Consider the following 27,291-nt stretch of genomic DNA (forward strand, 5'->3'; position numbering starts at 1 on the left):
ATTCAAACCAGACCAAATACACATCGTACTATATGACAGGTTAAAGATCTAAGGCAGTCATTCACAAATACAAGAACTGCAAACACTGCCCTATTCAAAATTGCAAATGACAAAATAGACTGGTAGTGCTTCATACAGACCATAATTATTCAGATGAAAAGAACTGCATCATTTTCTAAAATGAATTGCCATACTTGAGCAACTTCTATCCACACCTGTTGGTCCGGTCGTTGGTGCTGATGTAGGTCCAGTCGTTGGTCCCTCTGTGGGAGGTCCAGTCGTTGGTCCCGCTGTGGGTGGTGCAGCTGTTGGTTCAGTCGTTGGTGCAGATGTAGGTCCAGTCGTTGGTCCCTCTGTGGGTGGTCCAGTCGTTGGTCCCTGTGTGGTTGGTCCAGTCGTTGGTCCAACTGTGGGTGTTACAACTGTTGGTCCAGCTGTTGTGCCTGATGAAGAGAATCCTCACATTGTTCGTTTTGTGTCCTTAAACTATCAGTTGATAACCTCTTTTTCTTTGACTAGAGCTACTTTCGTGTGTGTTTCTCTATTTTTTTTCTAAAGAAACATCAGGTTTTGGGAAAAACCCACTGGGCGCTATTTGCACCGCACGTCGACAGCAGTTCATGGTCTTTGATCACTTCTAATTAATAAACTTCTGTTGCAGGCCTTTATGACTTGCAGTTATTACAACAATTATGGTCAGAGCTTGAGAGGGTTTCAGAACACGCTTGGTCTGTCTGGGTTCAAACGATTCCTCAATGCCAAGCTCAACACCACTACATTATCAACACATTCTCGTCCTTTTTTTCCATCTGACTATCTGCTCTATCCAAGACCCCCCCACACAAATAGAAAAAAGCAAAAGGTGCAAAACTCGGTCCCCACCTGTTGTGACTTTCTCGCAAGACAAAACTTCTCTGGGTTCATTGTCACTGTCCACAACGATCACGGTTGTTGGGCCATCCTTGTTCACTGGGAAGTCACCATCAGGACCAGCCTGCAACAAGAAATGGTCAACTCATAACTTATTTCCAATCTATTATTTCACATGTCTTCAACATGTTCACACCGCTTTGTAAAATAGAACAAACACCAATGCCTACTCTATATGATGCCAAGCGTCAACAAAGCAAAACGAAATTACTGTAAATAGCCAAGATGAGTCCAAAAAAGCACTCACTGTTACTGGTTCCAGAACATCTTGTGGGTCCTCAATAGCGATTGGAGTTTCGTCATTCGGTGTTACCTCGTAAACCTTCAGGACACCCCCATCTGGTGTTGGCAGGCTAGCAACCAGTTTGCTGGGTTCCTTAGCAACTATTTTAACAAACAGAACAGTACTTGTTTCTCACAAACCAACAACTAAGTAACATAGACTGACCTTTTAAAACCAATTAAAGCATTTATCAATGCCTGACGTTTGATCAATATGAAATATCACATTTCAAACCATAACCTAACATTTACATTGGGTCAAGTTTTGAACACATATGTTTTAACACAGACTGGGAATCAACACAAGGGGTGGTGTGTGTGTGTGTGTGTGTGTGTTTGTGTGTGTGTGTGTGTGTGTGTGTGTGTGTCTGTGTGTGTGTGTGTGTGTGTGTGTGTGTGCGAGTGTGTGTTTATGTGTGTGTGTCCACAACTTTCATTCCACTGTCCACTATCATTTGTCATCAGCGGTTCAAAACTGCATTCTAGTTGTCAGGATCTAAAACTTACCAACGTCTTGTGGAGTGCGTGATCTATCATTTGGTGTTGCTGGTGTTTCTGAAAGAAAACAGTGACGCACCTTAGAAAATGTATTCCCTTTAAACTATATAATACTGAAATTTCTCCTCATATTATTCATTGTGAAAACAACCTCAGTTTTCATATCCCTTTTTCCGTGTACTTTTTTCTGTTTGCAGTAATGACAACAAGTACCAAGCAAACAAGTATAAGCTTATTTTTTGTTGTTGATTCTTAACATGATCATTATGTATTATATCTAAGACTTGTTGAATAAAACACTGTTTGAACCTAATAAATATGCTGAAAAAAAGAAAGATTTCAACTGACCTCCTTCCTTCACGGTGACCAAGATTGGTTGTCCCGCCTTGGGAGTGAAGCTATCGTTGTTCTGAAAACAGACAACACACACACATGATGACCGACTTATGTGGGAATTCGTTAGCAATCTTTTTCAAACGAGAACCTAGGATACGCCCCAAAGTTGAGGAAATAAAGAAATTTGATAATAGAAGAAGGTTGTACTCACTGCAATCAAGTGCTCTCATCCTACATCCCTGTAACCTCGGTGTACCTATCTAAATCTCAGACTACAATAATATCTTCCCAACGTGCTGAGTCCAAAGATTGTCGGGTTAATCATCAGGCCAATTAAACGACCTTTGGACAAATATATCTGGAGAGTAGGAGTGTCACAGTGCTTAGAGCGCTTGCGTCTCACGCTGGAGGTCGTGGCTTTGATCCCCATGGGGCGAATACAAACACCGGATTTTTCTGAGTGCTTTCTAGTCCGCCCAGCGGGAAATGGGTACCTGACGCTATATAGCGCCGGAGAAGGAAGAGGCAGCGAGGGAGAGAAGGGGTCACCGTCCTCATAAAGCTGGCCCGAGAATAGTTGATATCCCTAACATCTGTCTCCCAAACGACCAAAAATGGTTATGGGAATATCTTTACTTTTTTATGTAAAATATGCTCAAAGCAACAACAACGAAAACGCTCATGCTAAGGATACCACTTTAAACATGGAGTTGACTGTTAAAAAAACACACATCAAGAAACAAATTGAACCTAAACTTACATCAGGTTCCACTGACTTGTAGACCTTGGTGTCTGGCTGGTCACCATCCTTTGGAACATCTTCCACAAACACATCAGGTCCGACATTAATTATCTGCACAAACTCTCCAGGCTGCTCTCCCTCGACCTTTTCAGAACCAGCTGGAACTTCTGGGGTCATCTCTTGTGGGCAGCCAGTTACTGTTGTGAGTAGGACACATCACGTCAAATAAATAGATGTTAAAATTCAAACCAGACCAAATACACATCGTACTATATGACAGGTTAAAGATCTAAGGCAGTCATTCACAAATACAAGAACTGCAAACACTGCCCTATTCAAAATTGCAAATGACAAAATAGACTGGTAGTGCTTCATACAGACCATAATTATTCAGATGAAAAGAACTGCATCATTTTCTAAAATGAATTGCCATACTTGAGCAACTTCTATCCACACCTGTTGGTCCGGTCGTTGGTGCTGATGTAGGTCCAGTCGTTGGTCCCTCTGTGGGAGGTCCAGTCGTTGGTCCCGCTGTGGGTGGTGCAGCTGTTGGTTCAGTCGTTGGTGCAGATGTAGGTCCAGTCGTTGGTCCCTCTGTGGGTGGTCCAGTCGTTGGTCCCTGTGTGGTTGGTCCAGTCGTTGGTCCAACTGTGGGTGTTACAACTGTTGGTCCAGCTGTTGTGCCTGATGAAGAGAATCCTCACATTGTTCGTTTTGTGTCCTTAAACTATCAGTTGATAACCTCTTTTTCTTTGACTAGAGCTACTTTCGTGTGTGTTTCTCTATTTTTTTTCTAAAGAAACATCAGGTTTTGGGAAAAACCCACTGGGCGCTATTTGCACCGCACGTCGACAGCAGTTCATGGTCTTTGATCACTTCTAATTAATAAACTTCTGTTGCAGGCCTTTATGACTTGCAGTTATTACAACAATTATGGTCAGAGCTTGAGAGGGTTTCAGAACACGCTTGGTCTGTCTGGGTTCAAACGATTCCTCAATGCCAAGCTCAACACCACTACATTATCAACACATTCTCGTCCTTTTTTTCCATCTGACTATCTGCTCTATCCAAGACCCCCCCACACAAATAGAAAAAAGCAAAAGGTGCAAAACTCGGTCCCCACCTGTTGTGACTTTCTCGCAAGACAAAACTTCTCTGGGTTCATTGTCACTGTCCACAACGATCACGGTTGTTGGGCCATACTTGTTCACTGGGAAGTCACCATCAGGACCAGCCTGCAACAAGAAATGGTCAACTCATAACTTATTTCCAATCTATTATTTCACATGTCTTCAACATGTTCACACTGCTTTGTAAAATAGAACAAACACCAATGCCTACTCTATATGATGCCAAGCGTCAACAAAGCAAAACGAAATTACTGTAAATAGCCAAGATGAGTCCAAAAAAGCACTCACTGTTACTGGTTCCAGAACATCTTGTGGGTCCTTAATAGCGATTGGAGTTTCGTCATTCGGTGTTACCTCGTAAACCTTCAGGACACCCCCATCTGGTGTTGGCAGGCTAGCAACCAGTTTGCTGGGTTCCTTAGCAACTATTTTAACAAACAGAACAGTACTTGTTTCTCACAAACCAACAACTAAGTAACACAGACTGACCTTTTAAAACCAATTAAAGCATTTATCAATGCCTGACGTTTGATCAATATGAAATATCACATTTCAAACCATAACCTAACATTTACATTGGGTCAAGTTTTGAACACATATGTTTTAACACAGACTGGGAATCAACACGAGGGGTGGTGTGTGTGTGTGTGTGTGTGTGTGTGTGTGTTTGTGTGTGTGTGTGTGTGTGTGTGTGTGTGTGTGTGTGTGTGTGTGTGTGTGTGTGCGAGTGTGTGTGCGAGTGTGTGTTTATGTGTGTGTGTCCACAACTTTCATTCCACTGTCCACTATCATTTGTCATCAGCGGTTCAAAACTGCATTCTAGTTGTCAGGATCTAAAACTTACCAACGTCTTGTGGAGTGCGTGATCTATCATTTGGTGTTGCTGGTGTTTCTGAAAGAAAACAGTGACGCACCTTAGAAAATGTATTCCCTTTAAACTATATAATACTGAAATTTCTCCTCATATTATTCATTGTGAAAACAACCTCAGTTTTCATATCCCTTTTTCCGTGTACTTTTTTCTGTTTGCAGTAATGACAACAAGTACCAAGCAAACAAGTATAAGCTTATTTTTTGTTGTTGATTCTTAACATGATCATTATGTATTATATCTAAGACTTGTTGAATAAAACACTGTTTGAACCTAAAAAATATGCTGAAAAAAAGAAAGATTTCAACTGACCTCCTTCCTTCACGGTGACCAAGATTGGTTGTCCCGCCTTGGGAGTGAATCTATCGTTGTTCTGAAAACAGACAACACACACAAATGATGACCGACTTATGTGGGAATTCGTTAGCAATCTTTTTCAAACGAGAACCTAGGATACGCCCCAAAGTTGAGGAAATAAAGAAATTTGATAATAGAAGAAGGTTGTACTCACTGCAATCAAGTGCTCTCATCCTACATCCCTGTAACCTCGGTGTACCTATCTAAATCTCAGACTACAATAATATCTTCCCAAAGATTGTCGGGTTAATCATCAGGCCAATTAAACGACCTTTGGACAAATATATCTGGAGAGTAGGAGTGTCACAGTGCTTAGAGCGCTTGCGTCTCACGCTGGAGGTCGTGGCTTTGATCCCCATGGGGCGAATACAAACACCGGATTTTTCTGAGTGCTTTCTAGTCCGCCCAGCGGGAAATGGGTACCTGACGCTATATAGCGCCGGAGAAGGAAGAGGCAGCGAGGGAGAGAAGGGGTCGCCGTCCTCATAAAGCTGGCCCGAGAATAGTTGATATCTCTAACATCTGTCTCCCAAACGACCAAAAATGGTTATGGGAATATCTTTACTTTTTTTATGTAAAATATGCTCAAAGCAACAACAACGAAAACGCTCATGCTAAGGATACCACTTTAAACATGGAGTTGACTGTTAAAAAAACACACATCAAGAAACAAATTGAACCTAAACTTACATCAGGTTCCACTGACTTGTAGACCTTGGTGTCTGGCTGTTCATCATCCTTTGGAACATCTTCCACAAACACGCCAGGTCCTACATTACTTATCTGCACAAACTCTCCAGGCTTGTCTCCCTTGACCTTTTCAGAACCAGCTGGAACTTCTGGGGTCATCTCTTGTGGGCAGCCAGTTACTGTTGTGAGTAGGACACATCACGTCAAATAAATAGATGTTAAAATTCAAACCAGACCAAATACACATCGTACTATATGACAGGTTAAAGATCTAAGGCAGTCATTCACAAATACAAGAACTGCAAACACTGCCCTATTCAAAATTGCAAATGACAAAATAGACTGGTAGTGCTTCATACAGACCATAATTATTCAGATGAAAAGAACTGCATCATTTTCTAAAATGAATTGCCATACTTGAGCAACTTCTATCCACACCTGTTGGTCCGGTCGTTGGTGCTGATGTAGGTCCAGTCGTTGGTCCCTCTGTGGGAGGTCCAGTCGTTGGTCCCGCTGTGGGTGGTGCAGCTGTTGGTTCAGTCGTTGGTGCAGATGTAGGTCCAGTCGTTGGTCCCTCTGTGGGTGGTCCAGTCGTTGGTCCCTGTGTGGTTGGTCCAGTCGTTGGTCCAACTGTGGGTGTTACAACTGTTGGTCCAGCTGTTGTGCCTGATGAAGAGAATCCTCACATTGTTCGTTTTGTGTCCTTAAACTATCAGTTGATAACCTCTTTTTCTTTGACTAGAGCTACTTTCGTGTGTGTTTCTCTATTTTTTTTCTAAAGAAACATCAGGTTTTGGGAAAAACCCACTGGGCGCTATTTGCACCGCACGTCGACAGCAGTTCATGGTCTTTGATCACTTCTAATTAATAAACTTCTGTTGCAGGCCTTTATGACTTGCAGTTATTACAACAATTATGGTCAGAGCTTGAGAGGGTTTCAGAACACGCTTGTCCTATCAGGGTTCAAACTATACCTCAATGCCAAGCTCAACACCACTACATGTTTAACACCTTCTCGTCCTTTTCTTTCCATCTCACTCTCTGCTCTATCCAAGACCCCCCCCTCCTACACACACACACACAAACAGAAAAAAGCAAAAGGTGCAAAACTCGGTCCCCACCTGTAGTGACTTTCTCGCAAGACAAAACTTCTCTAGGATCCTTGTCACTGTCCACAACGATCACGGTTGTTGGGCCATCCTTGTTCACTGGGAAGTCACCATCAGGACCAGCCTGCAACAAGAAATGGTCAACTCATAACTTATTTCCAATCTATTATTTCACATGTCTTCAACATGTTCACACCGCTTTGTAAAATAGAACAAACACCAATGCCTACTCTATATGATGCCAAGCGTCAACAAAGCAAAACGAAATTACTGTAAATAGCCAAGATGAGTCCAAAAAAGCACTCACTGTTACTGGTTCCAGAACATCTTGTGGGTCCTCAATAGCGATTGGAGTTTCGTCATTCGGTGTTACCTCGTAAACCTTCAGGACACCCCCATCTGGTGTTGGCAGGCTAGCAACCAGTTTGCTGGGTTCCTTAGCAACTATTTTAACAAACAGAACAGTACTTGTTTCTCACAAACCAACAACTAAGTAACATAGACTGACCTTTTAAAACCAATTAAAGCATTTATCAATGCCTGACGTTTGATCAATATGAAATATCACATTTCAAACCATAACCTAACATTTACATTGGGTCAAGTTTTGAACACATATGTTTTAACACAGACTGGGAATCAACACAAGGGGTGGTGTGTGTGTGTGTGTGTGTGTGTTTGTGTGTGTGTGTGTGTGTGTGTGTGTCTGTGTGTGTGTGTGTGTGTGTGTGTGTGTGCGAGTGTGTGTTTATGTGTGTGTGTCCACAACTTTCATTCCACTGTCCACTATCATTTGTCATCAGCGGTTCAAAACTGCATTCTAGTTGTCAGGATCTAAAACTTACCAACGTCTTGTGGAGTGCGTGATCCATCATTTGGTGTTGCTGGTGTTTCTGAAAGAAAACAGTGACGCACCTTAGAAAATGTATTCCCTTTAAACTATATAATACTGAAATTTCTCCTCATATTATTCATTGTGAAAACAACCTCAGTTTTCATATCCCTTTTTCCGTGTACTTTTTTCTGTTTGCAGTAATGACAACAAGTACCAAGCAAACAAGTATAAGCTTATTTTTTGTTGTTGATTCTTAACATGATCATTATGTATTATATCTAAGACTTGTTGAATAAAACACTGTTTGAACCTAATAAATATGCTGAAAAAAAGAAAGATTTCAACTGACCTCCTTCCTTCACGGTGACCAAGATTGGTTGTCCCGCCTTGGGAGTGAATCTATCGTTGTTCTGAAAACAGACAACACACACAAATGATGACCGACTTATGTGGGAATTCGTTAGCAATCTTTTTCAAACGAGAACCTAGGATACGCCCCAAAGTTGAGGAAATAAAGAAATTTGATAATAGAAGAAGGTTGTACTCACTGCAATCAAGTGCTCTCATCCTACATCCCTGTAACCTCGGTGTACCTATCTAAATCTCAGACAACAATAATATCTTCCCAACGTGCTGAGTCCAAAGATTGTCGGGTTAATCATCAGGCCAATTAAACGACCTTTGGACAAATATATCTGGAGAGTAGGAGTGTCACAGTGCTTAGAGCGCTTGCGTCTCACGCTGGAGGTCGTGGCTTTGATCCCCATGGGGCGAATACAAACACCGGATTTTTCTGAGTGCTTTCTAGTCCGCCCAGCGGGAAATGGGTACCTGACGCTATATAGCGCCGGAGAAGGAAGAGGCAGCGAGGGAGAGAAGGGGTCACCGTCCTCATAAAGCTGGCCCGAGAATAGTTGATATCTCTAACATCTGTCTCCCAAACGACCAAAAATGGTTATGGGAATATCTTTACTTTTTTATGTAAAATATGCTCAAAGCAACTACAACGAAAACGCTCATGCTAAGGATACCACTTTAAACATGGAGTTGACTGTTAAAAAAACACACATCAAGAAACAAATTCAACCTAAACTTACATCAGGTTCCACTGACTTGTAGACCTTGGTGTCTGGCTGGTCACCATCCTTTGGAACATCTTCCACAAACACGCCAGGTCCTACATTACTTATCTGCACAAACTCTCCAGGCTTGTCTCCCTTGACCTTTTCAGAACCAGCTGGAACTTCTGGGGTCATCTCTTGTGGGCAGCCAGTTACTGTTGTGAGTAGGACACATCACGTCAAATAAATAGATGTTAAAATTCAAACCAGACCAAATACACATCGTACTATATGACAGGTTAAAGATCTAAGGCAGTCATTCACAAATACAAGAACTGCAAACACTGCCCTATTCAAAATTGCAAATGACAAAATAGACTGGTAGTGCTTCATACAGACCATAATTATTCAGATGAAAAGAACTGCATCATTTTCTAAAATGAATTGCCATACTTGAGCAACTTCTATCCACACCTGTTGGTCCGGTCGTTGGTGCTGATGTAGGTCCAGTCGTTGGTCCCTCTGTGGGAGGTCCAGTCGTTGGTCCCGCTGTGGGTGGTGCAGCTGTTGGTTCAGTCGTTGGTGCAGATGTAGGTCCAGTCGTTGGTCCCTCTGTGGGTGGTCCAGTCGTTGGTCCCTGTGTGGTTGGTCCAGTCGTTGGTCCAACTGTGGGTGTTACAACTGTTGGTCCAGCTGTTGTGCCTGATGAAGAGAACTCTTTTTCTTTGACTAGAGCTACTTTCGTGTGTGTTTCTCTATTTTTTTTCTAAAGAAACATCAGGTTTTGGGAAAAACCCACTGGGCGCTATTTGCACCGCACGTCGACAGCAGTTCATGGTCTTTGATCACTTCTAATTAATAAACTTCTGTTGCAGGCCTTTATGACTTGCAGTTATTACAACAATTATGGTCAGAGCTTGAGAGGGTTTCAGAACACGCTTGGTCTGTCTGGGTTCAAACGATTCCTCAATGCCAAGCTCAACACCACTACATTATCAACACATTCTCGTCCTTTTTTTCCATCTGACTATCTGCTCTATCCAAGACCCCCCCACACAAATAGAAAAAAGCAAAAGGTGCAAAACTCGGTCCCCACCTGTTGTGACTTTCTCGCAAGACAAAACTTCTCTGGGTTCATTGTCACTGTCCACAACGATCACGGTTGTTGGGCCATCCTTGTTCACTGGGAAGTCACCATCAGGACCAGCCTGCAACAAGAAATGGTCAACTCATAACTTATTTCCAATCTATTATTTCACATGTCTTCAACATGTTCACACCGCTTTGTAAAATAGAACAAACACCAATGCCTACTCTATATGATGCCAAGCGTCAACAAAGCAAAACGAAATTACTGTAAATAGCCAAGATGAGTCCAAAAAAGCACTCACTGTTACTGGTTCCAGAACATCTTGTGGGTCCTCAATAGCGATTGGAGTTTCGTCATTCGGTGTTACCTCGTAAACCTTCAGGACACCCCCATCTGGTGTTGGCAGGCTAGCAACCAGTTTGCTGGGTTCCTTAGCAACTATTTTAACAAACAGAACAGTACTTGTTTCTCACAAACCAACAACTAAGTAACACAGACTGACCTTTTAAAACCAATTAAAGCATTTATCAATGCCTGACGTTTGATCAATATGAAATATCACATTTCAAACCATAACCTAACATTTACATTGGGTCAAGTTTTGAACACATATGTTTTAACACAGACTGGGAATCAACACGAGGGGTGGTGTGTGTGTGTGTGTGTGTGTGTGTGTTTGTGTGTGTGTGTGTGTGTGTGTGTGTGTGTGTGTGTGTGTGTGTGTGTGTGTGTGTGTGTATGCGAGTGTGTGTTTATGTGTGTGTGTCCACAACTTTCATTCCACTGTCCACTATCATTTGTCATCAGCGGTTCAAAACTGCATTCTAGTTGTCAGGATCTAAAACTTACCAACGTCTTGTGGAGTGCGTGATCCATCATTTGGTGTTGCTGGTGTTTCTGAAAGAAAACAGTGACGCACCTTAGAAAATGTATTCCCTTTAAACTATATAATACTGAAATTTCTCCTCATATTATTCATTGTGAAAACAACCTCAGTTTTCATATCCCCTTTTCCGTGTACTTTTTTCTGTTTGCAGTAATGACAACAAGTACCAAGCAAACAAGTATAAGCTTATTTTTTGTTGTTGATTCTTAACATGATCATTATGTATTATATCTAAGACTTGTTGAATAAAACACTGTTTGAACCTAATAAATATGCTGAAAAAAAGAAAGATTTCAACTGACCTCCTTCCTTCACGGTGACCAAGATTGGTTGTCCCGCCTTGGGAGTGAATCTATCGTTGTTCTGAAAACAGACAACACACACAAATGATGACCGACTTATGTGGGAATTCGTTAGCAATCTTTTTCAAACGAGAACCTAGGATACGCACCAAAGTTGAGGAAATAAAGAAATTTGATAATAGAAGAAGGTTGTACTCACTGCAATCAAGTGCTCTCATCCTACATCCCTGTAACCTCGGTGTATCTATCTAAATCTCAGACAACAATAATATCTTCCCAACGTGCTGAGTCCAAAGATTGTCGGGTTAATCATCAGGCCAATTAAACGACCTTTGGACAAATATATCTGGAGAGTAGGAGTGTCACAGTGCTTAGAGCGCTTGCGTCTCACGCTGGAGGTCGTGGCTTTGATCCCCATGGGGCGAATACAAACACCGGATTTTTCTGAGTGCTTTCTAGTCCGCCCAGCGGGAAATGGGTACCTGACGCTATATAGCGCCGGAGAAGGAAGAGGCAGCGAGGGAGAGAAGGGGTCACCGTCCTCATAAAGCTGGCCCGAGAATAGTTGATATCTCTAACATCTGTCTCCCAAACGACCAAAAATGGTTATGGGAATATCTTTATTTTTTTATGTAAAATATGCTCAAAGCAACTACAACGAAAACGCTCATGCTAAGGATACCACTTTAAACATGGAGTTGACTGTTAAAAAAACACACATCAAGAAACAAATTGAACCTAAACTTACATCAGGTTCCACTGACTTGTAGACCTTGGTGTCTGGCTGTTCACCATCCTTTGGAACATCTTCCACAAACACGCCAGGTCCTACATTACTTATCTGCACAAACTCTCCAGGCTTGTCTCCCTTGACCTTTTCAGAACCAGCTGGAACTTCTGGGGTCATCTCTTGTGGGCAGCCAGTTACTGTTGTGAGTAGGACACATCACGTCAAATAAATAGATGTTAAAATTCAAACCAGACCAAATACACATCGTACTATATGACAGGTTAAAGATCTAAGGCAGTCATTCACAAATACAAGAACTGCAAACACTGCCCTATTCAAAATTGCAAATGACAAAATAGACTGGTAGTGCTTCATACAGACCATAATTATTCAGATGAAAAGAACTGCATCATTTTCTAAAATGAATTGCCATACTTGAGCAACTTCTATCCACACCTGTTGGTCCGGTCGTTGGTGCTGATGTAGGTCCAGTCGTTGGTCCCTCTGTGGGAGGTCCAGTCGTTGGTCCCGCTGTGGGTGGTGCAGCTGTTGGTTCAGTCGTTGGTGCAGATGTAGGTCCAGTCGTTGGTCCCTCTGTGGGTGGTCCAGTCGTTGGTCCCTGTGTGGTTGGTCCAGTCGTTGGTCCAACTGTGGGTGTTACAACTGTTGGTCCAGCTGTTGTGCCTGATGAAGAGAATCCTCACATTGTTCGTTTTGTGTCCTTAAACTATCAGTTGATAACCTCTTTTTCTTTGACTAGAGCTACTTTCGTGTGTGTTTCTCTATTTTTTTTCTAAAGAAACATCAGGTTTTGGGAAAAACCCACTGGGCGCTATTTGCACCGCACGTCGACAGCAGTTCATGGTCTTTGATCACTTCTAATTAATAAACTTCTGTTGCAGGCCTTTATGACTTGCAGTTATTACAACAATTATGGTCAGAGCTTGAGAGGGTTTCAGAACACGCTTGGTCTGTCTGGGTTCAAACGATTCCTCAATGCCAAGCTCAACACCACTACATTATCAACACATTCTCGTCCTTTTTTTCCATCTGACTATCTGCTCTATCCAAGACCCCCCCACACAAATAGAAAAAAGCAAAAGGTGCAAAACTCGGTCCCCACCTGTTGTGACTTTCTCGCAAGACAAAACTTCTCTGGGTTCATTGTCACTGTCCACAACGATCACGGTTGTTGGGCCATCCTTGTTCACTGGGAAGTCACCATCAGGACCAGCCTGCAACAAGAAATGGTCAACTCATAACTTATTTCCAATCTATTATTTCACATGTCTTCAACATGTTCACACCGCTTTGTAAAATAGAACAAACACCAATGCCTACTCTATATGATGCCAAGCGTCAACAAAGCAAAACGAAATTACTGTAAATAGCCAAGATGAGTCCAAAAAAGCACTCACTGTTACTGGTTCCAGAACATCTTGTGGGTCCTTAATAGCGATTGGAGTTTCGTCATTCGGTGTTACCTCGTAAACCTTCAGGACACCCCCTCCTGGTGTTGGCAGGCTAGCAACCAGTTTGCTGGGTTCCTTAGCAACTATTTTAACAAACAGAACAGTACTTGTTTCTCACAAACCAACAACTAAGTAACATAGACTGACCTTTTAAAACCAATTAAAGCATTTATCAATGCCTGACGTTTGATCAATATGAAATATCACATTTCAAACCATAACCTAACATTTACATTGGGTCAAGTTTTGAACACATATGTTTTAACACAGACTGGGAATCAACACAAGGGGTGGTGTGTGTGTGTGTGTGTGTGTGTTTGTGTGTGTGTGTGTGTGTGTGTGTGTGTGTCTGTGTGTGTGTGTGTGTGTGTGTGTGTGTGCGAGTGTGTGTTTATGTGTGTGTGTCCACAACTTTCATTCCACTGTCCACTATCATTTGTCATCAGCGGTTCAAAACTGCATTCTAGTTGTCATGATCTGAAACTTACCAACGTCTTGTGGTGTACGTGATCCATCAGTTGGTTTTTCTGGTGTTTCTGAAAGAAAACAGTGACGCACCTTAGAAAATGTATTCCCTTTAAACTATATAATACTGAAATTTCTCCTCATATTATTCATTGTGAAAACAACCTCAGTTTTCATATCCCTTTTTCCGTGTACTTTTTTCTGTTTGCAGTAATGACAACAAGTACCAAGCAAACAAGTATAAGCTTATTTTTTGTTGTTGATTCTTAACATGATCATTATGTATTATATCTAAGACTTGTTGAATAAAACACTGTTTGAACCTAATAAATATGCTGAAAAAAAGAAAGATTTCAACTGACCTCCTTCCTTCACGGTGACCAAGATTGGTTGTCCAGCCTTGGGAGTGAACTTATCGTTGTTCTGAAAAAGCACAAGACACACACATGATGACTGACTTATGTGGGAATTCGTTAGCAATCTTTTTCAAACGAGAACCTAGGATACGCCCCAAAGTTGAGGAAATAAAGAAATTTGATAATAGAAGAAGGTTGTACTCACTGCAATCAAGTGCTCTCATCCTACATCCCTGTAACCTCGGTGTACCTATCTAAATCTCAGACTACAATAATATCTTCCCAACGTGCTGAGTCCAAAGATTGTCGGGTTAATCATCAGGCCAATTAAACGACCTTTGGACAAATATATCTGGAGAGTAGGAGTGTCACAGTGCTTAGAGCGCTTGCGTCTCACGCTGGAGGTCGTGGCTTTGATCCCCATGGGGCGAATACAAACACCGGATTTTTCTGAGTGCTTTCTAGTCCGCCCAGCGGGAAATGGGTACCTGACGCTATATAGCGCCGGAGAAGGAAGAGGCAGCGAGGGAGAGAAGGGGTCACCGTCCTCATAAAGCTGGCCCGAGAATAGTTGATATCCCTAACATCTGTCTCCCAAACGACCAAAAATGGTTATGGGAATATCTTTACTTTTTTATGTAAAATATGCTCAAAGCAACAACAACGAAAACGCTCATGCTAAGGATACCACTTTAAACATGGAGTTGACTGTTAAAAAAACACACATCAAGAAACAAATTCAACCTAAACTTACATCAGGTTCCACTGACTTGTAGACCTTGGTGTCTGGCTGGTCACCATCCTTTGGAACATCTTCCACAAACACGCCAGGTCCTACATTACTTATCTGCACAAACTCTCCAGGCTTGTCTCCCTTGACCTTTTCAGAACCAGCTGGAACTTCTGGGGTCATCTCTTGTGGGCAGCCAGTTACTGTTGTGAGTAGGACACATCACGTCAAATAAATAGATGTTAAAATTCAAACCAGACCAAATACACATCGTACTATATGACAGGTTAAAGATCTAAGGCAGTCATTCACAAATACAAGAACTGCAAACACTGCCCTATTCAAAATTGCAAATGACAAAATAGACTGGTAGTGCTTCATACAGACCATAATTATTCAGATGAAAAGAACTGCATCATTTTCTAAAATGAATTGCCATACTTGAGCAACTTCTATCCACACCTGTTGGTCCGGTCGTTGGTGCTGATGTAGGTCCAGTCGTTGGTCCCTCTGTGGGAGGTCCAGTCGTTGGTCCCGCTGTGGGTGGTGCAGCTGTTGGTTCAGTCGTTGGTGCAGATGTAGGTCCAGTCGTTGGTCCCTCTGTGGGTGGTCCAGTCGTTGGTCCCTGTGTGGTTGGTCCAGTCGTTGGTCCAACTGTGGGTGTTACAACTGTTGGTCCAGCTGTTGTGCCTGATGAAGAGAATCCTCACATTGTTCGTTTTGTGTCCTTAAACTATCAGTTGATAACCTCTTTTTCTTTGACTAGAGCTACTTTCGTGTGTGTTTCTCTATTTTTTTTCTAAAGAAACATCAGGTTTTGGGAAAAACCCACTGGGCGCTATTTGCACCGCACGTCGACAGCAGTTCATGGTCTTTGATCACTTCTAATTAATAAACTTCTGTTGCAGGCCTTTATGACTTGCAGTTATTACAACAATTATGGTCAGAGCTTGAGAGGGTTTCAGAACACGCTTGGTCTGTCTGGGTTCAAACGATTCCTCAATGCCAAGCTCAACACCACTACATTATCAACACATTCTCGTCCTTTTTTTCCATCTGACTATCTGCTCTATCCAAGACCCCCCCACACAAATAGAAAAAAGCAAAAGGTGCAAAACTCGGTCCCCACCTGTTGTGACTTTCTCGCAAGACAAAACTTCTCTGGGTTCATTGTCACTGTCCACAACGATCACGGTTGTTGGGCCATACTTGTTCACTGGGAAGTCACCATCAGGACCAGCCTGCAACAAGAAATGGTCAACTCATAACTTATTTCCAATCTATTATTTCACATGTCTTCAACATGTTCACACTGCTTTGTAAAATAGAACAAACACCAATGCCTACTCTATATGATGCCAAGCGTCAACAAAGCAAAACGAAATTACTGTAAATAGCCAAGATGAGTCCAAAAAAGCACTCACTGTTACTGGTTCCAGAACATCTTGTGGGTCCTCAATAGCGATTGGAGTTTCGTCATTCGGTGTTACCTCGTAAACCTTCAGGACACCCCCATCTGGTGTTGGCAGGCTAGCAACCAGTTTGCTGGGTTCCTTAGCAACTATTTTAACAAACAGAACAGTACTTGTTTCTCACAAACCAACAACTAAGTAACACAGACTGACCTTTTAAAACCAATTAAAGCATTTATCAATGCCTGACGTTTGATCAATATGAAATATCACATTTCAAACCATAACCTAACATTTACATTGGGTCAAGTTTTGAACACATATGTTTTAACACAGACTGGGAATCAACACGAGGGGTGGTGTGTGTGTGTGTGTGTGTGTGTGTGTGTGTTTGTGTGTGTGTGTGTGTGTGTGTGTGTGTGTGTGTGTGTGTGTGTGTGTGTGTGTGTGCGAGTGTGTGTGCGAGTGTGTGTTTATGTGTGTGTGTCCACAACTTTCATTCCACTGTCCACTATCATTTGTCATCAGCGGTTCAAAACTGCATTCTAGTTGTCAGGATCTAAAACTTACCAACGTCTTGTGGAGTGCGTGATCTATCATTTGGTGTTGCTGGTGTTTCTGAAAGAAAACAGTGACGCACCTTAGAAAATGTATTCCCTTTAAACTATATAATACTGAAATTTCTCCTCATATTATTCATTGTGAAAACAACCTCAGTTTTCATATCCCTTTTTCCGTGTACTTTTTTCTGTTTGCAGTAATGACAACAAGTACCAAGCAAACAAGTATAAGCTTATTTTTTGTTGTTGATTCTTAACATGATCATTATGTATTATATCTAAGACTTGTTGAATAAAACACTGTTTGAACCTAAAAAATATGCTGAAAAAAAGAAAGATTTCAACTGACCTCCTTCCTTCACGGTGACCAAGATTGGTTGTCCCGCCTTGGGAGTGAATCTATCGTTGTTCTGAAAACAGACAACACACACAAATGATGACCGACTTATGTGGGAATTCGTTAGCAATCTTTTTCAAACGAGAACCTAGGATACGCCCCAAAGTTGAGGAAATAAAGAAATTTGATAATAGAAGAAGGTTGTACTCACTGCAATCAAGTGCTCTCATCCTACATCCCTGTAACCTCGGTGTACCTATCTAAATCTCAGACTACAATAATATCTTCCCAAAGATTGTCGGGTTAATCATCAGGCCAATTAAACGACCTTTGGACAAATATATCTGGAGAGTAGGAGTGTCACAGTGCTTAGAGCGCTTGCGTCTCACGCTGGAGGTCGTGGCTTTGATCCCCATGGGGCGAATACAAACACCGGATTTTTCTGAGTGCTTTCTAGTCCGCCCAGCGGGAAATGGGTACCTGACGCTATATAGCGCCGGAGAAGGAAGAGGCAGCGAGGGAGAGAAGGGGTCGCCGTCCTCATAAAGCTGGCCCGAGAATAGTTGATATCTCTAACATCTGTCTCCCAAACGACCAAAAATGGTTATGGGAATATCTTTACTTTTTTTATGTAAAATATGCTCAAAGCAACAACAACGAAAACGCTCATGCTAAGGATACCACTTTAAACATGGAGTTGACTGTTAAAAAAACACACATCAAGAAACAAATTCAACCTAAACTTACATCAGGTTCCACTGACTTGTAGACCTTGGTGTCTGGCTGGTCACCATCCTTTGGAACATCTTCCACAAACACGCCAGGTCCGACATTAATTATCTGCACAAACTCTCCAGGCTGCTCTCCCTCGACCTTTTGAGAGCCGGCGGGAACTTCTGGGGTCATCTCTTGTGGGCAGACAGTTACTGTTGTGAGTAGGACACATCACGTCAAATAAATAGATGTTAAAATTCAAACCAGACCAAATACACATCGTACTATATGACAGGTTAAAGATCTAAGGCAGTCATTCACAAATACAAGAACTGCAAACACTGCCCTATTCAAAATTGCAAATGACAAAATAGACTGGTAGTGCTTCATACAGACCATAATTATTCAGATGAAAAGAACTGCATCATTTTCTAAAATGAATTGCCATACTTGAGCAACTTCTATCCACACCTGTTGGTCCGGTCGTTGGTGCTGATGTAGGTCCAGTCGTTGGTCCCTCTGTGGGAGGTCCAGTCGTTGGTCCCGCTGTGGGTGGTGCAGCTGTTGGTTCAGTCGTTGGTGCAGATGTAGGTCCAGTCGTTGGTCCCTCTGTGGGTGGTCCAGTCGTTGGTCCCTGTGTGGTTGGTCCAGTCGTTGGTCCAACTGTGGGTGTTACAACTGTTGGTCCAGCTGTTGTGCCTGATGAAGAGAATCCTCACATTGTTCGTTTTGTGTCCTTAAACTATCAGTTGATAACCTCTTTTTCTTTGACTAGAGCTACTTTCGTGTGTGTTTCTCTATTTTTTTTCTAAAGAAACATCAGGTTTTGGGAAAAACCCACTGGGCGCTATTTGCACCGCACGTCGACAGCAGTTCATGGTCTTTGATCACTTCTAATTAATAAACTTCTGTTGCAGGCCTTTATGACTTGCAGTTATTACAACAATTATGGTCAGAGCTTGAGAGGGTTTCAGAACACGCTTGGTCTGTCTGGGTTCAAACGATTCCTCAATGCCAAGCTCAACACCACTACATTATCAACACATTCTCGTCCTTTTTTTCCATCTGACTATCTGCTCTATCCAAGACCCCCCCACACAAATAGAAAAAAGCAAAAGGTGCAAAACTCGGTCCCCACCTGTTGTGACTTTCTCGCAAGACAAAACTTCTCTGGGTTCATTGTCACTGTCCACAACGATCACGGTTGTTGGGCCATCCTTGTTCACTGGGAAGTCACCATCAGGACCAGCCTGCAACAAGAAATGGTCAACTCATAACTTATTTCCAATCTATTATTTCACATGTCTTCAACATGTTCACACCGCTTTGTAAAATAGAACAAACACCAATGCCTACTCTATATGATGCCAAGCGTCAACAAAGCAAAACGAAATTACTGTAAATAGCCAAGATGAGTCCAAAAAAGCACTCACTGTTACTGGTTCCAGAACATCTTGTGGGTCCTCAATAGCGATTGGAGTTTCGTCATTCGGTGTTACCTCGTAAACCTTCAGGACACCCCCATCTGGTGTTGGCAGGCTAGCAACCAGTTTGCTGGGTTCCTTAGCAACTATTTTAACAAACAGAACAGTACTTGTTTCTCACAAACCAACAACTAAGTAACATAGACTGACCTTTTAAAACCAATTAAAGCATTTATCAATGCCTGACGTTTGATCAATATGAAATATCACATTTCAAACCATAACCTAACATTTACATTGGGTCAAGTTTTGAACACATATGTTTTAACACAGACTGGGAATCAACACAAGGGGTGGTGTGTGTGTGTGTGTGTGTGTGTTTGTGTGTGTGTGTGTGTGTGTGTGTGTCTGTGTGTGTGTGTGTGTGTGTGTGTGTGTGTGCGAGTGTGTGTTTATGTGTGTGTGTCCACAACTTTCATTCCACTGTCCACTATCATTTGTCATCAGCGGTTCAAAACTGCATTCTAGTTGTCAGGATCTAAAACTTACCAACGTCTTGTGGAGTGCGTGATCCATCATTTGGTGTTGCTGGTGTTTCTGAAAGAAAACAGTGACGCACCTTAGAAAATGTATTCCCTTTAAACTATATAATACTGAAATTTCTCCTCATATTATTCATTGTGAAAACAACCTCAGTTTTCATATCCCTTTTTCCGTGTACTTTTTTCTGTTTGCAGTAATGACAACAAGTACCAAGCAAACAAGTATAAGCTTATTTTTTGTTGTTGATTCTTAACATGATCATTATGTATTATATCTAAGACTTGTTGAATAAAACACTGTTTGAACCTAATAAATATGCTGAAAAAAAGAAAGATTTCAACTGACCTCCTTCCTTCACGGTGACCAAGATTGGTTGTCCCGCCTTGGGAGTGAATCTATCGTTGTTCTGAAAACAGACAACACACACAAATGATGACCGACTTATGTGGGAATTCGTTAGCAATCTTTTTCAAACGAGAACCTAGGATACGCCCCAAAGTTGAGGAAATAAAGAAATTTGATAATAGAAGAAGGTTGTACTCACTGCAATCAAGTGCTCTCATCCTACATCCCTGTAACCTTGGTGTACCTATCTAAATCTCAGACAACAATAATATCTTCCCAACGTGCTGAGTCCAAAGATTGTCGGGTTAATCATCAGGCCAATTAAACGACCTTTGGACAAATATATCTGGAGAGTAGGAGTGTCACAGTGCTTAGAGCGCTTGCGTCTCACGCTGGAGGTCGTGGCTTTGATCCCCATGGGGCGAATACAAACACCGGATTTTTCTGAGTGCTTTCTAGTCCGCCCAGCGGGAAATGGGTACCTGACGCTATATAGCGCCGGAGAAGGAAGAGGCAGCGAGGGAGAGAAGGGGTCACCGTCCTCATAAAGCTGGCCCGAGAATAGTTGATATCTCTAACATCTGTCTCCCAAACGACCAAAAATGGTTATGGGAATATCTTTACTTTTTTATGTAAAATATGCTCAAAGCAACTACAACGAAAACGCTCATGCTAAGGATACCACTTTAAACATGGAGTTGACTGTTAAAAAAACACACATCAAGAAACAAATTCAACCTAAACTTACATCAGGTTCCACTGACTTGTAGACCTTGGTGTCTGGCTGGTCACCATCCTTTGGAACATCTTCCACAAACACGCCAGGTCCTACATTACTTATCTGCACAAACTCTCCAGGCTTGTCTCCCTTGACCTTTTCAGAACCAGCTGGAACTTCTGGGGTCATCTCTTGTGGGCAGCCAGTTACTGTTTCTGTTGTGAGTAGGACACATCACGTCAAATAAATAGATGTTAAAATTCAAACCAGACCAAATACACATCGTACTATATGACAGGTTAAAGATCTAAGGCAGTCATTCACAAATACAAGAACTGCAAACACTGCCCTATTCAAAATTGCAAATGACAAAATAGACTGGTAGTGCTTCATGCAGACCATAATTATTCAGATGAAAAGAACTGCATCATTTTCTAAAATGAATTGCCATACTTGAGCAACTTCTATCCACACCTGTTGGTCCGGTCGTTGGTGCTGATGTAGGTCCAGTCGTTGGTCCCTCTGTGGGAGGTCCAGTCGTTGGTCCCGCTGTGGGTGGTCCAGTCGTTGGTCCCTGTGTGGTTGGTCCAGTCGTTGGTCCAACTGTGGGTGTTACAACTGTTGGTCCAGCTGTTGTGCCTGATGAAGAGAACTCTTTTTCTTTGACTAGAGCTACTTTCGTGTGTGTTTCTCTATTTTTTTTCTAAAGAAACATCAGGTTTTGGGAAAAACCCACTGGGCGCTATTTGCACCGCACGTCGACAGCAGTTCATGGTCTTTGATCACTTCTAATTAATAAACTTCTGTTGCAGGCCTTTATGACTTGCAGTTATTACAACAATTATGGTCAGAGCTTGAGAGGGTTTCAGAACACGCTTGGTCTGTCTGGGTTCAAACGATTCCTCAATGCCAAGCTCAACACCACTACATTATCAACACATTCTCGTCCTTTTTTTCCATCTGACTATCTGCTCTATCCAAGACCCCCCCACACAAATAGAAAAAAGCAAAAGGTGCAAAACTCGGTCCCCACCTGTTGTGACTTTCTCGCAAGACAAAACTTCTCTGGGTTCATTGTCACTGTCCACAACGATCACGGTTGTTGGGCCATCCTTGTTCACTGGGAAGTCACCATCAGGACCAGCCTGCAACAAGAAATGGTCAACTCATAACTTATTTCCAATCTATTATTTCACATGTCTTCAACATGTTCACACCGCTTTGTAAAATAGAACAAACACCAATGCCTACTCTATATGATGCCAAGCGTCAACAAAGCAAAACGAAATTACTGTAAATAGCCAAGATGAGTCCAAAAAAGCACTCACTGTTACTGGTTCCAGAACATCTTGTGGGTCCTCAATAGCGATTGGAGTTTCGTCATTCGGTGTTACCTCGTAAACCTTCAGGACACCCCCATCTGGTGTTGGCAGGCTAGCAACCAGTTTGCTGGGTTCCTTAGCAACTATTTTAACAAACAGAACAGTACTTGTTTCTCACAAACCAACAACTAAGTAACACAGACTGACCTTTTAAAACCAATTAAAGCATTTATCAATGCCTGACGTTTGATCAATATGAAATATCACATTTCAAACCATAACCTAACATTTACATTGGGTCAAGTTTTGAACACATATGTTTTAACACAGACTGGGAATCAACACGAGGGGTGGTGTGTGTGTGTGTGTGTGTGTGTTTGTGTGTGTGTGTGTGTGTCTGTGTGTGTGTGTGTGTGTGTGTGTGTGTGTGTGTGTGTGTATGCGAGTGTGTGTTTATGTGTGTGTGTCCACAACTTTCATTCCACTGTCCACTATCATTTGTCATCAGCGGTTCAAAACTGCATTCTAGTTGTCAGGATCTAAAACTTACCAACGTCTTGTGGAGTGCGTGATCCATCATTTGGTGTTGCTGGTGTTTCTGAAAGAAAACAGTGACGCACCTTAGAAAATGTATTCCCTTTAAACTATATAATACTGAAATTTCTCCTCATATTATTCATTGTGAAAACAACCTCAGTTTTCATATCCCCTTTTCCGTGTACTTTTTTCTGTTTGCAGTAATGACAACAAGTACCAAGCAAACAAGTATAAGCTTATTTTTTGTTGTTGATTCTTAACATGATCATTATGTATTATATCTAAGACTTGTTGAATAAAACACTGTTTGAACCTAATAAATATGCTGAAAAAAAGAAAGATTTCAACTGACCTCCTTCCTTCACGGTGACCAAGATTGGTTGTCCCGCCTTGGGAGTGAATCTATCGTTGTTCTGAAAACAGACAACACACACAAATGATGACCGACTTATGTGGGAATTCGTTAGCAATCTTTTTCAAACGAGAACCTAGGATACGCACCAAAGTTGAGGAAATAAAGAAATTTGATAATAGAAGAAGGTTGTACTCACTGCAATCAAGTGCTCTCATCCTACATCCCTGTAACCTCGGTGTATCTATCTAAATCTCAGACAACAATAATATCTTCCCAACGTGCTGAGTCCAAAGATTGTCGGGTTAATCATCAGGCCAATTAAACGACCTTTGGACAAATATATCTGGAGAGTAGGAGTGTCACAGTGCTTAGAGCGCTTGCGTCTCACGCTGGAGGTCGTGGCTTTGATCCCCATGGGGCGAATACAAACACCGGATTTTTCTGAGTGCTTTCTAGTCCGCCCAGCGGGAAATGGGTACCTGACGCTATATAGCGCCGGAGAAGGAAGAGGCAGCGAGGGAGAGAAGGGGTCACCGTCCTCATAAAGCTGGCCCGAGAATAGTTGATATCTCTAACATCTGTCTCCCAAACGACCAAAAATGGTTATGGGAATATCTTTATTTTTTTATGTAAAATATGCTCAAAGCAACTACAACGAAAACGCTCATGCTAAGGATACCACTTTAAACATGGAGTTGACTGTTAAAAAAACACACATCAAGAAACAAATTCAACCTAAACTTACATCAGGTTCCACTGACTTGTAGACCTTGGTGTCTGGCTGGTCACCATCCTTTGGAACATCTTCCACAAACACGCCAGGTCCTACATTACTTATCTGCACAAACTCTCCAGGCTTGTCTCCCTTGACCTTTTCAGAACCAGCTGGAACTTCTGGGGTCATCTCTTGTGGGCAGCCAGTTACTGTTTCTGTTGTGAGTAGGACACATCACGTCAAATAAATAGATGTTAAAATTCAAACCAGACCAAATACACATCGTACTATATGACAGGTTAAAGATCTAAGGCAGTCATTCACAAATACAAGAACTGCAAACACTGCCCTATTCAAAATTGCAAATGACAAAATAGACTGGTAGTGCTTCATACAGACCATAATTATTCAGATGAAAAGAACTGCATCATTTTCTAAAATGAATTGCCATACTTGAGCAACTTCTATCCACACCTGTTGGTCCGGTCGTTGGTGCTGATGTAGGTCCAGTCGTTGGTCCCTCTGTGGGAGGTCCAGTCGTTGGTCCCGCTGTGGGTGGTGCAGCTGTTGGTTCAGTCGTTGGTGCAGATGTAGGTCCAATCGTTGGTCCCTCTGTGGGTGGTCCAGTCGTTGGTCCCTGTGTGGTTGGTCCAGTCGTTGGTCCAACTGTGGGTGTTACAACTGTTGGTCCAGCTGTTGTGCCTGATGAAGAGAACTCTTTTTCTTTGACTAGAGCTACTTTCGTGTGTGTTTCTCTATTTTTTTTCTAAAGAAACATCAGGTTTTGGGAAAAACCCACTGGGCGCTATTTGCACCGCACGTCGACAGCAGTTCATGGTCTTTGATCACTTCTAATTAATAAACTTCTGTTGCAGGCCTTTATGACTTGCAGTTATTACAACAATTATGGTCAGAGCTTGAGAGGGTTTCAGAACACGCTTGGTCTGTCTGGGTTCAAACGATTCCTCAATGCCAAGCTCAACACCACTACATTATCAACACATTCTCGTCCTTTTTTTCCATCTGACTATCTGCTCTATCCAAGACCCCCCCACACAAATAGAAAAAAGCAAAAGGTGCAAAACTCGGTCCCCACCTGTTGTGACTTTCTCGCAAGACAAAACTTCTCTGGGTTCATTGTCACTGTCCACAACGATCACGGTTGTTGGGCCATCCTTGTTCACTGGGAAGTCACCATCAGGACCAGCCTGCAACAAGAAATGGTCAACTCATAACTTATTTCCAATCTATTATTTCACATGTCTTCAACATGTTCACACCGCTTTGTAAAATAGAACAAACACCAATGCCTACTCTATATGATGCCAAGCGTCAACAAAGCAAAACGAAATTACTGTAAATAGCCAAGATGAGTCCAAAAAAGCACTCACTGTTACTGGTTCCAGAACATCTTGTGGGTCCTCAATAGCGATTGGAGTTTCGTCATTCGGTGTTACCTCGTAAACCTTCAGGACACCCCCATCTGGTGTTGGCAGGCTAGCAACCAGTTTGCTGGGTTCCTTAGCAACTATTTTAACAAACAGAACAGTACTTGTTTCTCACAAACCAACAACTAAGTAACATAGACTGACCTTTTAAAACCAATTAAAGCATTTATCAATGCCTGACGTTTGATCAATATGAAATATCACATTTCAAACCATAACCTAACATTTACATTGGGTCAAGTTTTGAACACATATGTTTTAACACAGACTGGGAATCAACACGAGGGGTGGTGTGTGTGTGTGTGTGTGTGTGTGTTTGTGTGTGTGTGTGTGTGTGTGTGTGTGTCTGTGTGTGTGTGTGTGTGTGTGCGAGTGTGTGTTTATGTGTGTGTGTCCACAACTTTCATTCCACTGTCCACTATCATTTGTCATCAGCGGTTCAAAACTGCATTCTAGTTGTCAGGATCTAAAACTTACCAACGTCTTGTGGAGTGCGTGATCCATCATTTGGTGTTGCTGGTGTTTCTGAAAGAAAACAGTGACGCACCTTAGAAAATGTATTCCCTTTAAACTATATAATACTGAAATTTCTCCTCATATTATTCATTGTGAAAACAACCTCAGTTTTCATATCCCTTTTTCCGTGTACTTTTTTTCTGTTTGCAGTAATGACAACAAGTACCAAGCAAACAAGTATAAGCTTATTTTTTGTTGTTGATTCTTAACATGATCATTATGTATTATATCTAAGACTTGTTGAATAAAACACTGTTTGAACCTAATAAATATGCTGAAAAAAAGAAAGATTTCAACTGACCTCCTTCCTTCACGGTGACCAAGATTGGTTGTCCCGCCTTGGGAGTGAATCTATCGTTGTTCTGAAAACAGACAACACACACAAATGATGACCGACTTATGTGGGAATTCGTCAGCAATCTTTTTCAAACGAGAACCTAGGATACGCACCACAGTTGAGGAAATAAAGAAATTTGATAATAGAAGAAGGTTGTACTCACTGCAATCAAGTGCTCTCATCCTACATCCCTGTAACCTTGGTGTACCTATCTAAATCTCAGACAACAATAATATCTTCCCAACGTGCTGAGTCCAAAGATTGTCGGGTTAATCATCAGGCCAATTAAACGACCTTTGGACAAATATATCTGGAGAGTAGGAGTGTCACAGTGCTTAGAGCGCTTGCGTCTCACGCTGGAGGTCGTGGCTTTGATCCCCATGGGGCGAATACAAACACCGGATTTTTCTGAGTGCTTTCTAGTCCGCCCAGCGGGAAATGGGTACCTGACGCTATATAGCGCCGGAGAAGGAAGAGGCAGCGAGGGAGAGAAGGGGTCACCGTCCTCATAAAGCTGGCCCGAGAATAGTTGATATCTCTAACATCTGTCTCCCAAACGACCAAAAATGGTTATGGGAATATCTTTACTTTTTTATGTAAAATATGCTCAAAGCAACTACAACGAAAACGCTCATGCTAAGGATACCACTTTAAACATGGAGTTGACTGTTAAAAAAACACACATCAAGAAACAAATTCAACCTAAACTTACATCAGGTTCCACTGACTTGTAGACCTTGGTGTCTGGCTGGTCACCATCCTTTGGAACATCTTCCACAAACACGCCAGGTCCTACATTACTTATCTGCACAAACTCTCCAGGCTTGTCTCCCTTGACCTTTTCAGAACCAGCTGGAACTTCTGGGGTCATCTCTTGTGGGCAGCCAGTTACTGTTTCTGTTGTGAGTAGGACACATCACGTCAAATAAATAGATGTTAAAATTCAAACCAGACCAAATACACATCGTACTATATGACAGGTTAAAGATCTAAGGCAGTCATTCACAAATACAAGAACTGCAAACACTGCCCTATTCAAAATTGCAAATGACAAAATAGACTGGTAGTGCTTCATGCAGACCATAATTATTCAGATGAAAAGAACTGCATCATTTTCTAAAATGAATTGCCATACT

The 27,291-nt window shown here is 42.0% G+C and overlaps 4 protein-coding genes across 4 annotated transcripts in view; all 4 read right to left on the reverse strand.

Annotated features, from left to right (window-relative positions):
- Nucleotides 1-2,921, reverse strand: part of LOC138975687 (mucin-2-like) — a 44,123-nt gene extending 41,202 nt beyond the window's left edge. Inside the window, exons 1-6 of the mRNA XM_070348426.1 lie at nucleotides 2,807-2,921; nucleotides 2,059-2,119; nucleotides 1,720-1,767; nucleotides 1,178-1,314; nucleotides 883-994; nucleotides 216-443 (exon numbers count right to left, since the gene is read on the reverse strand). The gene's annotated coding sequence lies outside the window, so the exon portion shown is untranslated. The remainder of the gene's footprint in view (nucleotides 1-215; nucleotides 444-882; nucleotides 995-1,177; nucleotides 1,315-1,719; nucleotides 1,768-2,058; nucleotides 2,120-2,806) is intronic.
- Nucleotides 169-6,527, reverse strand: LOC138977150 (uncharacterized). The gene is made up of 13 exons (XM_070350060.1): nucleotides 6,275-6,527; nucleotides 5,837-6,015; nucleotides 5,102-5,162; nucleotides 4,763-4,810; nucleotides 4,207-4,343; nucleotides 3,912-4,023; nucleotides 3,245-3,472; nucleotides 2,807-2,985; nucleotides 2,059-2,119; nucleotides 1,720-1,767; nucleotides 1,178-1,314; nucleotides 883-994; nucleotides 169-443 (listed from the first exon to the last, which is right to left on the reverse strand). The coding sequence occupies exons 2-13, from the start codon at nucleotides 5,993-5,995 to the stop codon at nucleotides 169-171; spliced, it is 1,557 nt and encodes a 518-aa protein (XP_070206161.1). The 5' UTR covers nucleotides 5,996-6,015; nucleotides 6,275-6,527.
- On the reverse strand, nucleotides 6,228-18,105 carry LOC138977151 (mucin-2-like). The gene is made up of 25 exons (XM_070350061.1): nucleotides 17,929-18,105; nucleotides 17,194-17,254; nucleotides 16,855-16,902; nucleotides 16,220-16,433; nucleotides 16,165-16,168; nucleotides 16,002-16,113; nucleotides 15,335-15,562; nucleotides 14,897-15,075; nucleotides 14,149-14,209; nucleotides 13,810-13,857; nucleotides 13,268-13,404; nucleotides 12,973-13,084; nucleotides 12,306-12,533; nucleotides 11,868-12,046; nucleotides 11,120-11,180; nucleotides 10,781-10,828; nucleotides 10,233-10,369; nucleotides 9,938-10,049; nucleotides 9,316-9,543; nucleotides 8,878-9,056; nucleotides 8,130-8,190; nucleotides 7,791-7,838; nucleotides 7,253-7,389; nucleotides 6,958-7,069; nucleotides 6,228-6,502 (listed from the first exon to the last, which is right to left on the reverse strand). Exons 1-25 carry the CDS (start codon nucleotides 18,085-18,087, stop codon nucleotides 6,228-6,230), a joined length of 3,168 nt encoding a protein of 1,055 aa, XP_070206162.1. The 5' UTR covers nucleotides 18,088-18,105.
- A 199-nt stretch (nucleotides 18,106-18,304) lies between these two features.
- The window catches only part of LOC138975688 (proteoglycan 4-like), a 31,886-nt gene continuing 22,899 nt past the window's right edge, over nucleotides 18,305-27,291 (reverse strand). The window contains exons 8-25 of the mRNA XM_070348428.1: nucleotides 26,868-27,052; nucleotides 26,120-26,180; nucleotides 25,780-25,827; nucleotides 25,246-25,382; nucleotides 24,951-25,062; nucleotides 24,329-24,556; nucleotides 23,885-24,069; nucleotides 23,137-23,197; nucleotides 22,798-22,845; nucleotides 22,254-22,390; nucleotides 21,959-22,070; nucleotides 21,400-21,564; nucleotides 20,956-21,140; nucleotides 20,208-20,268; nucleotides 19,869-19,916; nucleotides 19,329-19,465; nucleotides 19,034-19,145; nucleotides 18,305-18,594 (exon numbers count right to left, since the gene is read on the reverse strand). Of these exons, the coding sequence (XP_070204529.1) occupies nucleotides 18,320-18,594; nucleotides 19,034-19,145; nucleotides 19,329-19,465; nucleotides 19,869-19,916; nucleotides 20,208-20,268; nucleotides 20,956-21,140; nucleotides 21,400-21,564; nucleotides 21,959-22,070; nucleotides 22,254-22,390; nucleotides 22,798-22,845; nucleotides 23,137-23,197; nucleotides 23,885-24,069; nucleotides 24,329-24,556; nucleotides 24,951-25,062; nucleotides 25,246-25,382; nucleotides 25,780-25,827; nucleotides 26,120-26,180; nucleotides 26,868-27,052 (2,297 nt within the window). The 3' untranslated portion in view covers nucleotides 18,305-18,319. The remainder of the gene's footprint in view (nucleotides 18,595-19,033; nucleotides 19,146-19,328; nucleotides 19,466-19,868; nucleotides 19,917-20,207; nucleotides 20,269-20,955; nucleotides 21,141-21,399; nucleotides 21,565-21,958; nucleotides 22,071-22,253; nucleotides 22,391-22,797; nucleotides 22,846-23,136; nucleotides 23,198-23,884; nucleotides 24,070-24,328; nucleotides 24,557-24,950; nucleotides 25,063-25,245; nucleotides 25,383-25,779; nucleotides 25,828-26,119; nucleotides 26,181-26,867; nucleotides 27,053-27,291) is intronic.

The sequence above is a fragment of the Littorina saxatilis genome, linkage group LG9 (genome assembly GCF_037325665.1).
Source record: "Littorina saxatilis isolate snail1 linkage group LG9, US_GU_Lsax_2.0, whole genome shotgun sequence".
NCBI classification, from domain to species: domain Eukaryota; kingdom Metazoa; phylum Mollusca; class Gastropoda; order Littorinimorpha; family Littorinidae; genus Littorina; species Littorina saxatilis.

Coding starts and splice junctions, on each gene's coding strand:
- LOC138977151 (XM_070350061.1), bottom strand. CDS start 18,087: ATGACCCCAGAAGTTCCCGCCGGCTCTCAAAAGGTCGAGGGAGAGCAG. Junction 13,858..14,148: donor GGTCACCGTGAAGGAAGGAG/GTCAGTTGAAAT, acceptor GTTTTCTTTCAG/AAACACCAGAAAAACCAACT. Junction 12,047..12,305: donor ACCAACGACCGGACCAACAG/GTGTGGATAGAA, acceptor TACTCACAACAG/TAACTGGCTGCCCACAAGAG.
- LOC138977150 (XM_070350060.1), bottom strand. CDS start 5,995: ATGACCCCAGAAGTTCCAGCTGGTTCTGAAAAGGTCAAGGGAGACAAG. Junction 3,473..3,911: donor TTGCGAGAAAGTCACAACAG/GTGGGGACCGAG, acceptor TCTCTTCATCAG/GCACAACAGCTGGACCAACA. Junction 995..1,177: donor ATGTTCTGGAACCAGTAACA/GTGAGTGCTTTT, acceptor TTCTTGTTGCAG/GCTGGTCCTGATGGTGACTT.